Raw genomic sequence first — 16,704 nt, 5'->3', positions numbered from 1 at the left:
ATTCACATACCACATTGTGATTGATTCCACTAACATGAAATCACTAACTTTCACTAACTTTCTAGAGTTTAATTGTTTTTGTGTGCATTTTTGTGATACCTGAGTTCATTGCCAGTCTCTGGTATTGACAAATCTGTGTGATATACTGGGTACCAGCTTAGATTTGGTAGATAATTACTGAAGCAAGATGTGCTGGATTAGTCCTGTGGTGTCATTGCATGTTTTCCTGATGTGTACCAGATTAACTTCAGTCTGCAGCCAGTGTAACTACACGGATATACTTTATTTTCAGTGAAATGAGTAATGGCAAGTAGAGGGTTGTGCTTGAGTAGACAAGGGAGGGTTGATGAATCACTGGGTAGATTAAGAGTTTTACTACTTGATTTCTTTTTAGGTACAGTGTGTTTTGAAACCCAGCCACCATAAGGATGGACAAGAGCTTAATGCTTTGCTGAATGCCCCTCACATGCAGGTGAAACAAAATGAAACTTCTAATCTAATGGATGTATTTCTTGTTGCTGTTCTCATTTGCAAAAAAATAAGTTATACTGTCTTGGGCCGACTGGGCAAGGATGAATTTTATGCTTCAACCTTAATTTTTCCAGGATGAGGAGTTTCCTATTTCCAGAAACCAATGAAAATTTCTAATCAAGTGTAGTTTATTATTATATTTAGCCCTTGCTACAGTCTACAAGTTTTACAGGGTAATTTGCACATAAACAATGTAGCAGTTGATCAGTAGCAGCAGGGCAACACATGAGCTGCTTTGCTTATCTATGTTTTCACCTTTGACAGCTGTTTCATGCTTACCATAGGATGCGTAAAGGGAATTTTGTCCTGGGGTGGTGATGTAGCTGGTTTTCACTGCAAAACTTATTATGTCTGAATCTGCAGTCACATACATAGTAAACTAGTGTCTGTTTTTTTTTTAGTACAGAGAAGCTAGAAGTGCAGTCATAGTTGTGTTCAAAATTGCTTTTTTATTATTTTCCAATTTGAAAGAAAAGTTTTGAAAAGCAGTAGGTGCTACATAGCTGTGATAATTTTTTTTTTTGTTGCTTGAGTCAGTTTGCAGTATTCTATAACCTGCAGAGACTATTGAAATTGCAGAATTTCGTTGAACTGTACTGTTTTGTATACATATCAAGTGTGACATTTTCTGTAATTGAGTTGATTTTGTTTAACACCAGGCACTTTTACTGGCTCATGATAAAGTTGCAGAACAAGAAATGCAACCAGAGCCTATGACAGATGAAAAAATTTATGAGAATGTTGGTGTGTACGGAGGGGAGACGGTTAAAATAGTTCGCATTGAGAAAGCCCGGGATATTCCATTGGTAAGTACTGGTACTCACTAAGTTATATGTAAAGGAAGTAAGCTTTTTTTATCCTTTTCAGATTGCTATGAAACTTTTGGAATTTGAATGTGAAGGCAATGTTTAACTTGTAAACACTCTCTCTCCTTCCCTCCAAAATGAGAAACAGCACAGACGGTAAACCTGTGTTTAACTTCATTTAGCAGTAGCCATATGAACATGTAAAATCTGTTCAACTTCTGTCAGCTTGGATTTGGACAGATCTTCTTGACGTGAGTCACTATACCGAGCTTGGCTGAAGGGGAGCTTAGAGCCTTGTGCCAATTGGGTGTGAGTTTTTATGGTTGATTGGTTTCTGGTTTTGGTTTGGTGTTTTTTTTAGTGATATCATCTCCTATTTGCATCTTTCAAATGTTTCCTTAGGACTACGTTTCTTAAAAAAAAATAATCTTATGGTGTGGAGCAATTAAATTCTTCAGTTTTTAGTGTAGCTTGAAGGAGTTAAGCAGTGTTTTTTTGAATTGGAGCATTGGGTGTATACATCTGAGCTGTTAACTTGCATTTTCTTTCAGCATAGTTCCTTCACTGTCTTGGAATATATACAATAGATGGCTTTGAGTTTCATATATATAATAAATTCAGAATGTGTTGCTACTACACAGGGTGCTACTGTTCGCAATGAAATGGATTCTGTTATCATTAGTCGAATAGTGAAAGGAGGTGCTGCAGAGAAGAGTGGGCTGTTACATGAAGGGGATGAAGTTCTGGAGATCAATGGCATTGAGATTCGTGGAAAAGATGTCAATGAAGTTTTTGACTTGCTGGTAAGTTGAAACACTTCTTGTTTTCTCTGTAACAAATAGTCATTTCATAAGTCTAATGCCTGTTCGCTCTACTTGTCATTTTACTCATATTTAGCTTCAAAAATATTGTCATTCTAGTAGCTGGTGTTCATACATATAGGGCCATTTCAAGTTTTCTTTCTGATGCATAAGATGATTTTGATAAGTATAATGGCAATTATCTGCAAAAGTGAAACCCACAAGTGTGGAAGAACCAAGCTATTATCTTTAGACTTGCTTAAAATGATTTCTAAGAAAACCTTTGTTTAGCTCTGAAAAGCCATGACTTTTCATCTTTGTCTCTGGTTGAGTCCACAGTTAATAAATGTGTAGCTGTGTGATTGTGGTAGTGTGTGGCTGGGATGGAGGTAATTTTCTTCATAGCACCTTATATGATGCTGTGTTTTAGGCTGGTTTTAGACTGAAACAGTGTTGATAAGCACCAGTGTTTTAGCTATTGCTGAACAGTGCTTGCACAGTGTCAAGGCCTTCTCTGTTTCTCAGTCTATGCCCTGCCTACAAGTAGGCTGGGGTGAGCACAAGGCTGGGAGGGGACATACTGGAACAGCTGACCCAAATTGACCACAGTGATGTATCTTGCCACATTATTTCATGCTGAGCAGTAAAAACTGGGTGGTGAGTGACTGCTTTTTCATCACTAGTTGAGTTGGGGTTTTTCTGCTTCACTTGTTAAACTGTCTTTACCTTGACCCATGAGGTTTCTTTCTTGCATTTGATCTTCCGATTCTCTGCCCATCCTGCTGAGAAGCGGGAGTGCATTAGGAGCTGATAAATGCTTAAGTTGCAAGCCAGACCAGACTTAACCCACCACAAATTGTATCACATGGGATCTTTACATGACTAGACTTCTTATTCTTTCCCTCCTGATAAAAGCCCTTTTGTCTAGCAGTTTGCTAACATAGACATTTTTCTGTTTATTACACCATTCATGACAAGAATTCAGTTGAAAAGCAGCAGGCAAGAAATCAGTCAGGAATCAGTAAATGCAGAGGTACTTGTTTTCAAAAAGGTCCTGTGAGACAGAATGTCAAAAGCTGGCAATTACCAGTGTTTTCTGTTGCCCAGTTGCACTTGCTTTCTGTTTTCCCTGGCACCTACTATGGATCAGTGTCCAAGATGGGACACCTGGAACTTAACTAGGAATCTGTTGTTCAATTGGCAGCAGGCAAGACCATTCTGTCCAAGTGAAAACAGATGCAAATGACAATTCTTTTTGAAGTTAATTTATGACTTTGACACAAAACATTGGAAATATGAACAAGCACTTATTTAATAGGGTTCTTTGGGGGGAAAAAAGAGACGAAAAATACATTTAGTAAGTCTTCACATTACTTAGTTGATTTATGTTCTACAGGCATACAGAATCAGGAAAAGACTTGGGTTCTGCTCTAAGTTGTGTCATTGTAGGAAGAACAGGCAGCAATATCCATAGATGAAATTGTCTTATGGTACACTAAGACACTAGTTTTTAATGGACAATTTTCATCTTCAGTTGGACTTTTTTCTGAAATTTGCTGATAGAATTTTTCAGCTGATTCATGCAATGAGCTCAAGTGGAAGGAAGCAGAGGAAGAAATGTGTGGAGTTTGGAGGGTTTTGTTATATTGTTTTTAATTTTTATGCTGTTTAGAAAGATTCTTACAGTTCTTTGAAAAGCCTTCAATGTCCATGTGTTTTTTGGATCAGAGATATCTGAGATTCTTTATATTCTGTAATTGTCTCTGTTTCCATCTGTTTGGGTTTTTTTCAAGCCATATTTAGCTATGTCCTATACTTCTGAAAATAGTGTTGTGTAGGTGATTAACAGGTAATTCAACTCTGGCAGTTAAGTTCTCTGCAGAGAGCTTATTCTGCTCCTGAGCAGCTCCTGCAACCTAGGGTTAAAGAATAAAAGATTTCAAGCCACAATACATTAGCAAAAGAGAAAATTACTTGCTGAAAATTAAAAAAAATAAATATAACCTTATGTTTATATTTCTTTAAATATATTTTAATACAATTAATTTAAAATAATACTTTTAATTCTTTATATGTTGTCACTTTTATTTTTTAATGTAGAAATAAAGTTTTAAAACACTTTAGACCCCCCAGAATACTTAAGCACTGGAGAAGGAAATTACTGACCTCCTTAGTTTTGCCTCATTACTTGCTAGTCAAATGATAATAAACTACATGTGACTTTAGACTCTTCACATGATCACTGTGAGATTATATACATTCCTCGTGGAAATGTGCATGCTGACTGAAAATTGTGGATTTTCCTTTCCAGCAGCCTCATCATGTTATGTTTAGTTACATTTACTTTTTTTAAGCCTTAGGTCTGAATTTTTTGAGATACATGCATTTGCAAGGGTGACTACAATGTTGATATGAAGTACTTCACATATGCAGGATTTGAGTATATTAGTTAATTTTTTAAACAGTGTTTTGCGCTCTTTAATAATGCTAACAGCATAAAGTCGTAGTAGAAATGTTTAGATTTGAATATACTGTTCCATTTAAATAAGTCTAGAAAAATAATATTTTTAATATATTTTTTTTCTTCCCAGTGTAGATCCACTTGTTGGTATTTTTGAACAGAACAAGAGAATATTGTTATCCATTTCTCCTGAGTCTCTGCTTGACAGAATTCCAGCTTCACCATTTCAAATAGAAGCAGAATGCCAGGCTTTTAAAATCTGAGTATCAGCATTTGGCTTTCTAGCCTGACAGAATCACTGCATCTGTATCTGTACTATGCATTGTAAACCAGTTAAGGGATAGATGATGCGCTGTTAGGAGCAACCCTTTATGGGGGTTTTTAAAGCATTTCCTAAAATACATTATTTATTAAAATTCCTAAGGTTAAACCATATTTTGATACTGTATATGAAGAGTGTATTTTTCCTCTCAGGCCGACATGCACGGTACTCTGACCTTTGTATTGATTCCCAGTCAGCAGAGCAAGCCACCTCCTGTGAAGGAGACAGTTGTAAGTAGTGTGTTCTTGTGCTTGGTGACACATAATTTATTTTACCAGTAATGTGTAGAAAGTTCTTCACTAGGTCATTTACATTGTGGAACAAAACCAAAACTTAAACATTTAAATTGATTTGTTACCAGACTGACACCTGAATTAACTGTTGAAAATTATTGATGTCTTAAGCTGAAACTCTTAGTATGATTTTAACTGAGTTTCTAAAATAGCAAGAAATTGTAAAAGTAGAACTTTGTGTGATTCTGAATTTATTTTGAATTTACGAATTTCTTTATTTTATATATATATATATGCATGTATGTATTAAAAGAAAATGTATCAATGGAACTTGCAAATATGCTTTGGGAGGAAAAGTTTGTATACTGGAAGCTTTGTTTATTCTCTTTTTGTCTAACATACTTTTCTTGAGATGGTTTTAACAGTTTGAAGAAAAAATGCCCAGACATTAGTGATTGGTGACAAAATACTGTACAAGTGAAACTTCACTTTAAAGCCCAGGATATTGGTTTCAGTCTGTGTGTTTATTAGGTATTTTAGCCAATCAGAATATCTCTGATAATTTTTGAATGCAAAGAACTTAAAATCAGTAGGTTGGGGTGAGGGGGAGGTTGCCTCCTGAAATGGTGAGGCAATTTCATGGACTTTAGAATTACCAAGAGTTAAATTCAAGCCTTTATGTCCAACGTAGCAGAAGTGTGTCTTTTCCATTGCTAACCTAGGTAATGTTTTCATTCCAGTACTCCTGTATGCCCCAGATAAAGTTTGCATTTTATAGAATATTGGAGGTTTTAATATATTGGAGCTCCAGTGCAGTCAAGGAAGAGGGGATGTAATTCTTCAGAAGTCACTGGGGTGTTTTTCTTCTGATTTTACATTTGATCTCCCACAGATACATGTGAAAGCGCATTTTGACTATGATCCCTCTGATGACCCTTATGTCCCCTGCCGAGAGTTAGGCCTGTCTTTTCAAAAAGGCGACATTCTCCATGTGATCAGTCAAGAAGATCCAAACTGGTGGCAGGCTTACAGAGATGGAGATGAAGATAACCAGCCATTGGCAGGCCTTATCCCTGGTAAGTAAAGCTCTAGAAAAAGCTTGACAGTTCTCATAGCCACAGGAGCTGTCAGGTTTTCAAAGACTTGTATACCCTTAAATATCCGTTGCCTCAAATGTCTGAGGCACTGAACCTTTTGCAACAGAGCCTACTGCTGGTTATGTAAGTCACTTAAAAGTTGACCTTTTAAAGGCATCACTGTGTATCGCTGTTAAACCACAGTAAGGCTGCTGCTGCCACTGCAGGTCACCTCTCAACAGCTAATGTCCTCTTCCTTTATTCCTCCACCCTGTGGGGACTCTGGATTCAGAGTTCCCTCTGGCTGCAGCAGAGACAGGGGACTGTAACCCAGTTCTCTGGAGATGGGTGCAGCTGTGAGGTTTCTTACTTTGTTCAAATAAACTACTTGGTACAGTATCTTTTTTTGTGGTGACTTTTCTGCATGTTTTCACTTACCAAAGGGCTTTAGTTGCTTGTAACAGTCAGGCTTTCTTTCTCTTTGTTGGGGGCCTTCAAGTAACAGGGTTCTCAGAGTTTTGACTTCAAGTCAGTTTATAATTTTTGCATTGCAATATTATTGTGCTCTAGTCCATTTAAGATCTGCTGATCTGTTAAACACAGCGAACAAGAGACTTTTCAAATTCCATAAAATATCCCACTGTTACTTTATGATGTTTGAATAAGTTGAGAGAAACGCTGATTTAAATATAGGCTAATATTTTTAAACTGAAGTTCAAAATATTTCATATAAATAGAACACATTTGACATACAAAAATAATTAGAAAACCATAGCATCATAGTGGGAAAATGTAATCTTTCCAGGCTGCAAATGCTCTGCAAGTCTTTCTTGATTAATACTTATTTTAAGTATTAAGTTTTGTAGTAATTTTAGTTTCTCCTTTTAAATTTTAATTTCTCCTTTAAAATTTCTTTTGTATGTTTTATTCTGCTGGAACCTTCAGAGATGTAAAAGCTTAGGAAAAAGTCAAATGAGTAAGTCATTATGAAAAAGCATGGAAATGGTTTCTAAATGTTAATGGCTCTTGTGCTTTTTTGGTTTTTTTTAATGCATCAAGGAAAAAGTTTTCAGCAACAAAGAGAAGCAATGAAGCAAACCATAGAAGAAGACAAGGAGCCTGAAAAATCAGGTTGGATATATGTTTTCCAAGGGAAAAAAAATCCTTTATGGAGGTGCTAATTAGTGATATATATGGAACCTTGTCATTGTGGAGTTGTAGAAAATTATTCTGTTTTTTTGTAATACAAGTGGGATGATTATTTGAAAGTCTTCATGTAATTATGGGTCTGAATTTAGCACTTAGTTGTATAAATCACGTGGGATTTTTTGTAACTGTGCAATGTAATTAGGATGATGTAGGGAATTTGGAAAGCCCCTTTTTTCTTAAAGAATTTTATCTGCCATGACTCAGTTGAAGTTCTTGACATGAACATTTGCTTAATACACCAGACCACTGTAATCAGCAGAAGGATATTATGCCTTTTCAAAACTGCAGAATAAATTCTCTGCTTTAAAGATCCAGATAGTGGGTAGAATAGGAGGATTTTTACTGTATGGGTGTTTGATTATGGTGATTTTTATTTTGGAAATAAAATTTTCAGGAAAACTCTGGTGTGCGAAGAAGAACAAAAAGAAACGGAAAAAGATTTTATACAATGCAAATAAAAATGATGGTGAGTAACATGTTTTCCAGAATATGTGTACTTAGAAGAACTATAAAAGATTCCATAACTAGCCTTGTGAAAACAATGCTTAAATTCAGGATATGATGTTAGAAATAATAGCTGATGAAGTTCTGTGTGAGAGCAGTAATATGTTTTGTTATAGCATTTAGTGAAAGATGTAAAAGAGGTGACAGGATATGTAGGGTCATTTAGCGTCTTTAATAAAGGCCAGATTATAGGAGTAAAAAATAGATAGCTTTTTAGGCATGGAAGCACTCATAATTTTACAATGGTGAACTAATTTGTTATGGTTTTGTAATGTCATCTCATTCTCCATAATTTAGTAAACAAAAACCTTCTCCACAAAGATTTTATAGGCTATTTATACTATATTCTTACACAAGTACTTTGGGATTGGGATGATTGTTGTTATTGGGTATAAAGTGTTATTCTTATACTAGATACTTGTTCCTTGGCAAGAAAGTTGTTTCCTGAATTTATGCTACTACTTATATGAGTAATAGTAAGTGAAGACACATTTTCTTTCCCAAGAAAGGGAGAAAAAGAAGTCTGATCGTACTGGGCAAGTGATGATCTTTGGGGTTCTGTTGCTTCGGTGACTCAGAGATGCTGGGCAGAGAGTTCAGGAACTGCCTGAAACTTTATACTGCATGACAGGCAGTACGTGCAACTGTTAGCAAAGTATTTGTGACTGTTTTATTGTTCTCTGTCAAGATTATGACAATGAAGAAATTTTGACCTACGAGGAAATGTCACTGTATCATCAACCAGCAAATAGGAAGCGGCCCATTGTCCTGATTGGCCCGCAGAACTGCGGCCAAAATGAGCTGCGGCAGAGACTTATGAATAATGAAGTGGATCGCTTTGCCTCTGCAGTTCCACGTAAGTTTGACAGGCAGATAAGATTCTGTATTCTAAACGTTGTCTGCAGACAAACCCTGTTGTGTTGAAAATAGTAATTAGGATCCTGGGAGCTTTGAGCAGCATATATTGAGCTCTTAAAAAATGGGCAAGGAAAGTGACCTCTTGTATGGCAAAAAATAGCTTTGGTAAGTTAATGCAAATCCAGTGTCCCAACACAGTGTTATAAAGGCATTATAAGGCATGCATTTATTCCAGTTTGCATAAAACTGGAGGGAGTTAGAGAAGTTTAAAAAAGAAACTGGTATATAGGGCAAAGAATTTTTAACCAAATGTCCTGCATAAATTTAAGTTTAGGTGGCTTTAGTGCCTTTCCAAACTACTTATATTTCAGTGACGATTATATTTTTAATGTCTCATGTACCCTAGATTATGTTTACAAACAGCTTAGCAATATATATTGTTATAAACAACTAATGGCTGTTTTTACATTCAGATCACAGCTGCACAGTTAAAACTATTCCTTTCGTAGTTTACTATTTTTTTGCCCTCTAGGTAGTGTAAGTGAAATCTTCAAATTAAGTCTGACAACTTAATCTGACCATAGACATTTATTGTATAAAATAAAATACATGGATTTCTTGGATATTTCATATGTTGGTGGGGGTTTTTTTTTGCTTGATTAGCAACATTTCTCCTAAGAGAAATGCTGATTGCTTTTCTTCAGTTCTACAGGTGTATCACTCTCTCAATGTCTTTTTTTGTTGCTCTCGCTTGTAGATACTACTCGGAGTAGGCGAGAGACTGAAGCAGCTGGCAGGGATTACCATTTTGTTTCTCGACAGGCATTTGAGAGTGACATAGCTGCAGGGAAGTTCATTGAGTATGGAGAGTTTGAAAAGAACCTCTATGGTACTAGCATAGACTCCGTGCGCCAAGTAATCAACTCAGGCAAGATATGCCTTTTAAATCTTCATACCCAGGTATGGCAAAAATGTTGCCTCATGTTTTAATTGTAGAAGCTGCTGTAAGAACCTACAGAGCTCTATTTGGTTTATATATAAAATGAGTGTGTTTTCAAGGTCCATATTCATATTTATTCCAAGTTTTCTTTCAGTGTTGTTCAGTTGACTGTACAGTGTGTTATACAGCCTTCTTGTTCCTTGTTTGTAAATGTGCACATCTTTATCCGCTACAGGTAATAGGGGCCTTTTCACCAGCTTTAAGTATCTGGAAACCATCTGAATTAAGAAGATGAATTCAAATAAGATTTGTGTCTCTCAGTCCTCCAATTATTCTGTGAGCTCTGAGGTTTTTGAAGATGGAGAGGAAATTGTTTGAGATTATACTTGGAAAGTGTTTTTTGGGACTGTTAATGCAGTTTCCAAATCCAGTTCAGGATTAAAGTATATGACATCATTAATATTGAAAAACTGTTTAGCTGTGACCTTTTCGTTATGGAGAGGAAAACTATGCTTGCAGACCTCAACTTGGAAATTTATTCAATCATAGGAAGAGGCAGAGTTCTGGAACACAGCCCATTTTCTGATGCACACGATCTGTGTGAGGTCTGCTGCTGTTGTAGATCTGCATAAGAACCTCTAAAACTCAGACACATTAGTAAAGTCTGGTAGTATTGAAGCTATAATTAGTCATCACCAGTTGGGACCATGTGATACTTTACTAGAATACCTTGTCAAAGCATGTCATAAAGTGAAAATTCACAACTCTTTAAAAATTTGTTAAATTCTGTGGCTAAAAAATCTATTTCAGAGACAAGTTGTTTGTCCTGAGACCCAGAGAGTAGGCCTTTTGGAAAAACCAAATGACAGTTTGTATTTCTTTACTTCCTGTCTCTCAATATAAATGTAACCTGACAAAACAAAATGCTATGCATACAGTAGTAGTGTATCTGATACTTGTATTTTAATCTTCAAACAGAAAAGGTTGAACTATAGTCTTTCAAGTAAACTGTAGTATTTAAAGACTCTTCTCTCTGTTCAAAGCTCATAACATTCCTTAGCATTCTAAGGACACTTACCTCAATGCAGATGACTTTTTCTTTGCTTTTGGATACCAAAAGATCCGTTCCTTCAGTTTAGTTAAGAAGAATATTCTTGAACAAAAGTAAATGTTTCAGTTCCATGAGGCTGAAAAATGTTGGAATATCAATTTTGTAGGAAAAGGTGGCTTAACTGTGAGTGGTGATGATAATACTGTTAATTAATTATATTGCTGTTAATATATTGTACAATTTTCGTGTTTGAAGAGTATATTATCAATTATAACATGAATAATGCATCGTTAAATGCCCTTTTCATGGGTGGAATTGTTAAATATTTAATAAATCCTATTTCTGCAGTCATTGAAGACACTACGTAACTCTGACTTGAAGCCATATATTATATTTGTTGCACCACCTTCACAAGAAAGACTACGAGCTTTATTGGCCAAAGAAGGGAAAAACCCAAAGGTAAGATGTCCTACACATCTTCTGAAACCATGTTGGCTTTGGTAAATGCGTGCACTTTCTTTGGAATTGGGACCCAGTAATGATCCTGACAATTACCACTGCAGTGAAGCAGTGTGGTTGGGATCTGTGTGTTCCAGGTTAGTAGGCAGACCATACTAAAGGAAGGGTTCAGGATGCTTTTGTCCAATGTGATGCAAGAGGTATTAGAAACGAAAATGCACTGCTAAATCAGTAATCCTGGGGGACAAGGTCTCTGCATTGGGATCCCTGCATTTGGGTACAAAAATATGAACTTTTATTTCAAAACTGTAGAAAACCCAGCTTTTTCCTCAAGTAAACCTGGGAGTAATTCTGTCGGGCAAAGGAATACTGTTTTTCTTTTGAGAATTTACCTGCCCTTGGGAAAGCATTTGCTTGAAAATTTGAAACTCTTCAGATAAAATTATTTTAATGCTTGATCCTGTAGGATCACTTTTCATGTTCAGCCAGAGACATATCCAAGATTTGAGCTTATCCAGTTAAGATCCAGTTTAGTTACTGAGAATGTAGTTCTGCAGAATGGACTCAAAAGCCATAGATTAAACCAGGACATCTGAAAGCTCAGAAAATGTCTTTATCAGCTTATGATATACAAAGGGCTTATTGCTAGGACAATGAAGTAGGTTCATCATCAGCTTTTCAACTGAGTTCTATCCTGCGGTGGTTGGTGGGAGCCCTTTGCTACCACAGTATCTTTAGAGTACTTGCAACTGGACGTGTCTATCTTGTATTGGCCTTTTTAGCCACCAACACACTTGTAACAAACGTGGGTAGAACCCTCCCCAAATCTTCATTCGCGAAGCCTAGCCATGATGATAATGATCTTCAGAGTACTTACTGAGCATAATGTGGTTCATACTGAGGAAAAACAGTCTTCCCAGCATAACTCAGAGGGACTCCTGACATGGCTGTTGGTCAGGGATCAAACCTCACTGTGTTCTGTGGCTGTGTTGTTTTGCTTACTTGGATGCAAGACCTAGAAGTCCATTAAAATCCAAGTGTTAAAAGAGAGGGATTTTTCTCTTTTCCTTCCCCCCTCACCCCTAAGTCAAATGGAATCATAGTCTTTAAATGGGTGTGTTTCCTCCTTCATGTTTATGCAACTAATGAAACTTTATTTTATATAAACATTGCGTCTTATGTAGGTTCTGGATTCTTACTGCAGTAGTCAAGGAATCCATTTGCAATAAAAAGGAATACATTTCTTGGTGTTAAAGAATGCCTGTTTTCTCTCTGATTAATTGTATTGGAGTTGTATTTATTTCAAGGGGGTACATGTTCTCATGTTAAACCCCCTCCCCAATAAAGAAAATGCATGTATGCCTGTATGTTAATTTGATTTTATCAAGAGTATATAATGACTAAGAAAAAAATCTTGAAGGCCTGAAGTCCCTTTTGAAATTATCCTTTCTAGAAAATTAACTCAAAAATTTTACCTGAATATTCCTTTATACAATAGAAAACTAAGTTGCAGAAGAGGAAAATAAACACACTTCTAGTAGCTAATTGTAAAAAAAAAAATCTGAAGTAAAGCAAAACATTTCTGCTTCTCCCTTTGTATCATTTATCTACATCTGCAATATTCTTGCTTTTGACATAGTCCCTTCCAGCTCCCAAATGGTGGTTTTCATTTTTCTGCAATGTTATTCACCGGATGTTATGGTGATTTGGTCAGCTTAAACATATAACTCTCCCTGTGGTTCTCATTGCTGTTCGTTGAGCAGTTTTCACCAATGACAGCTGTTGCCTTCGGCTGTTGGCGTTTGTAATGCTGCACCTTCAGAGGAATGTTGTCTTGTTCTGCACCATTCAGTCTTTCTCTCACACTGTCTCTGCCATCTCCAGCCTTTTTCAGAAAGGATAATGAGCTTAGCAACCTCACTTATTTTTCAGAAACATGATTTAAGAACCTCAGTAAGATCAGTGTTGTGCAATGAGCAGTGCTGGATCTTCCTCATTTTCCTCAGCCTGGGGCAGTTATTTACAGTTTGCCACTTATGGCAAATCAAACAGGATTGTCTTGAATGTCCTTAGCTTTCAAATACATATCATGGTTCAGTGTTCCTGTAAACTTTTCCATAGCCAATAGCAACACCATGAGAATTTGTGTAAAAAAGTTGAGTTGTTACCTTTCCCTACTCTGTTACTGTGAGAGGCTTGCACACCTACACTAATTCTCTGTTTTTGATTGCAGCCAGAAGAGCTGAGAGAAATCATAGAGAAGACAAGGGAGATGGAACAGAACAATGGCCACTACTTTGATACAGCAATTGTGAATTCTGACCTTGATAAGGCCTATCAAGAATTACTTCGGTTAATAAACAAGCTTGACACAGAACCCCAGTGGGTGCCCTCTACCTGGCTACGATGAGAGCAGTTCCAAGGGACAAGTGGACTTTAATCTAGTTATCTTTCCAAGGAGATTGCGTGTAGGCCTGCCCAATTCTAGTATAAATGCATGTGAGCTGTGAGCTCTCGACCTCAGTGGCTGCATATCCTTTGCCAGTGAAATTGCGTATTAACGAAAAATACGCTACTCAGCTTGTGAGCCAATTTAACTGATCTAAAGATTGTCCAAGTTTTCTTTCTCTGTGGTCTAGAAATGGAGACTGTGTCAATACTAAATTCTAAGGCTTTAGATAGATTTTTCTAGCAGCTACTTTTATACATAAGTCCACCTTTTTTAACCTAGAGTCACCCTTACAACAAAGATTTTAAGTGTGTTTGTGTGTATATATATATAGTCCATGCTGTCACATAGTTATAAATATGAATATTATTTAACACTTAATGACTTTGTGGGACATGATGCTAGTTCAAGAGCATTCTACAGATCACTGGGCAGAGATATCATCTACATGTGAAAAATGTTAATATTAATGAGAAACCTCTCCTGTTCAAAAAATACACAGAATGAAGATGCTGCTCTGATCTGGGGCTGCCCTGTGAGGCTTGAGTTAATATTTTAATTCTCAGACATTCCGCTTTCTAATAGCACTGTAATTGGAAAATGTGTATAATGTAAATGTTTCAATCCTTGCATCTTTTTAGTCAGACTTTAAAAATCAGATTTGACTGCGCAGTAATTTTAGGTCCAAAGATGACTGTTATATTGATCTTTTAGATGTGATATTTTTATGGTATTTTCTTTAAAACACTGACTGATTGGAGCCACTGTTTTCCACAGATCTGTAGAGATATTTAGAAAGGCAGAGGTTATATTTTTGTGAAAAGGGAGAGTATAAGACACGCTACTTGAAAGTCAACTGAAATTCTCATGTTTTATAACAGAATACTGACTAAAATAGACTGATGTGCTGAACATTGGAAGACAGTGTGGTTTTTTAATCTCTGCAAATGGTTCATGTTGTGGCTGTTGGACTAATGGACAACTAACTGGAAGTAAAATAGCTGAATGTAGCTACTATGTTATGAGTATTGTAATTCACTAGCCAACTTATTGTCTGCATTTGCTCAGTACTGCAGTGAAAATATGTGTAAAACACTGGTAACTGACTGAGAAGTCACAAGAAAGGGGAATATTTTTAATGGTTCAAACAAAAAAAACCAACTTGAAACAAGGGAACAAAAGGCAAGGTCTGTCTGTATCCTGGTGCATTCTGCAAAGCAGATGGGAACATCTCTGCATCCTCAAATTATTCTGGCTGTGAAGGTTTAACTACTAAGTCTGCAGTAGGGCTGTTGTTGCTGACCCTAACTGAATAGTAGTATCTTGGCTATTTGGGTTTTGGGTAGCACAAAGAACCTTAACTGTGAATATCTTTTCATTTTAGCCATAGTGTTTCCTTGTTCCTACAGGTAAAACACTGGAGTTATGTCAGTGTGTAGTTCACTCCTGTCTCATGTTAAAGGATGAAAAAGTAGTTAATGTTTTCCATTCTATCTTGCATGTATTCTTTCTTCAAACGTTAATGGAACAAATTCACACCTGTAGTTAGAGAGCTCAGAGTGTAGAGCAGATATAAAGAAATTGTCAGATAACTATCCTAGGTACTGAACAAATATTCAGTACATTTTTGTATTGAAAAATGGAAGGATAGAGTGTACTCCTATCTTGTTAGAAAGCAAATTGATTTGCTAGTTTAATTAGTATTTATGGCTGAAAGGCAATTAAGCAATTAGTGGGGATTAGTAATGACCCTTCAGAAAGAAAAGGAGGTGCAAACTTGAATATCTTTAGTTCAAGTTAGTGTTAGAAATAACAATGGATATTCAAAATAATGGCTTTTTGCCTCACATTGCAGGCATGTTCTCAGTTTCATCCATAGTTTATGAGAACTACAATGTTCAGGTATATTGGATATACTTTATTGATTCTACCCATTAAGAAAGATGATTGTCAGATGTATTAGGCTTCTGGGTATTGACTGTTTCATAGGTGGACAAGAAGGTGAGAAGCAGTAAAATGTGTGTTGAGTAAGGGTAACCTAGCTCAAGTTACATAGGTGCTGTCCAAATTCTTGCAGTCCCAATCAGCTCAAGGTGGTTGCTGAAGTCCCGTAGGTATTGTGTTCATAGGCAGCATCAGTCTCAGTAAATCATGCTGTTAATGTTATTTCACCAATGTTTGTCTCCCCAGTTTTTCTGAAATGTTGTACAGAATGTTTTTTTACAAATGAGCTTTTGAATGTAGACTTAAAGCATATTGCTTGAAGTTCAGCTTTACTCTCTTAATTCCCAAGGCACACAGTACTTGCTGACATCCATGTAGAGAGGTGCTATGATAGTTTATAACTAGTGTTAGGTATGTCTCCTGCTGAAAGGAGGGGTTTGAGCAGCACTGAAATACGTACTGTCAATCTGCTGTCAGTTTGGACCTGGAACTACCTTGTGTAAGAAATCATTGTCTTTAATGAAGAATGTGTGCTAGTTCCCTCGAGAGTAAAAGAAAATATGCAGACTTCACTGGTGAAACTCTGACTTTATCACAGGTTATGTAGTGAGCTGTATCAGACTGAAATGAGGGTATCTGCATTTTTACCAGTCCAGATTTAATTAAAAATAAATGTTAGCTGAATTGCATAAAAGAATTTTTGAATGTAATTAAATGTGACTTTTCAAAATATTACATAGGGGGGTTCATGCCTTAAATAATTAAGGTAACTTTACTGAGACCTGTGGTTAGCCCCACTTGTACTTTTATACATGTATCTGCACTCTGTATTTTGAGACATCATGAACTGCACACTAATGTAAAAATGTAAAATATTTCTAGATTTAAAATAAATCACTGTACAATTTTATTTCTCGTACCGGATCTTGGGAGTCTTCTTTCTGCCACTGTGCTGAATGTATGAAATATGCTGTGACCCATCAGTGCCCTAGGGGATGTCCTGTGCTCCTTCTGACACCATCCATCCCATGGGAGAGGTAACAACATGTCCAACACGTCTT

The 16,704-nt window shown here is 36.4% G+C and overlaps 1 protein-coding gene across 1 annotated transcript in view; it reads left to right on the top strand.

Moving 5' to 3' along the window:
• The window catches only part of MPP5 (membrane palmitoylated protein 5), a 58,075-nt gene extending 41,522 nt beyond the window's left edge, over positions 1–16,553 (top strand). The window contains exons 4-14 of the mRNA XM_027708414.1: positions 395–472; positions 1,191–1,337; positions 1,979–2,140; positions 5,073–5,150; positions 6,046–6,229; positions 7,289–7,360; positions 7,833–7,904; positions 8,631–8,798; positions 9,558–9,760; positions 11,140–11,250; positions 13,484–16,553. Of these exons, the coding sequence (XP_027564215.1) occupies positions 395–472; positions 1,191–1,337; positions 1,979–2,140; positions 5,073–5,150; positions 6,046–6,229; positions 7,289–7,360; positions 7,833–7,904; positions 8,631–8,798; positions 9,558–9,760; positions 11,140–11,250; positions 13,484–13,660 (1,452 nt within the window). The 3' untranslated portion in view covers positions 13,661–16,553. The remainder of the gene's footprint in view (positions 1–394; positions 473–1,190; positions 1,338–1,978; positions 2,141–5,072; positions 5,151–6,045; positions 6,230–7,288; positions 7,361–7,832; positions 7,905–8,630; positions 8,799–9,557; positions 9,761–11,139; positions 11,251–13,483) is intronic.
• The last annotated feature ends 151 nt before the right edge of the window (positions 16,554–16,704 follow it).

The sequence above is a fragment of the Neopelma chrysocephalum genome, unplaced genomic scaffold (assembly GCF_003984885.1).
Source record: "Neopelma chrysocephalum unplaced genomic scaffold, ASM398488v2 Primary Assembly neopelma1_24, whole genome shotgun sequence".
Lineage (NCBI taxonomy): Eukaryota > Metazoa > Chordata > Aves > Passeriformes > Pipridae > Neopelma > Neopelma chrysocephalum.
This window is presented reverse-complemented; position numbering and strand designations above follow the sequence as displayed.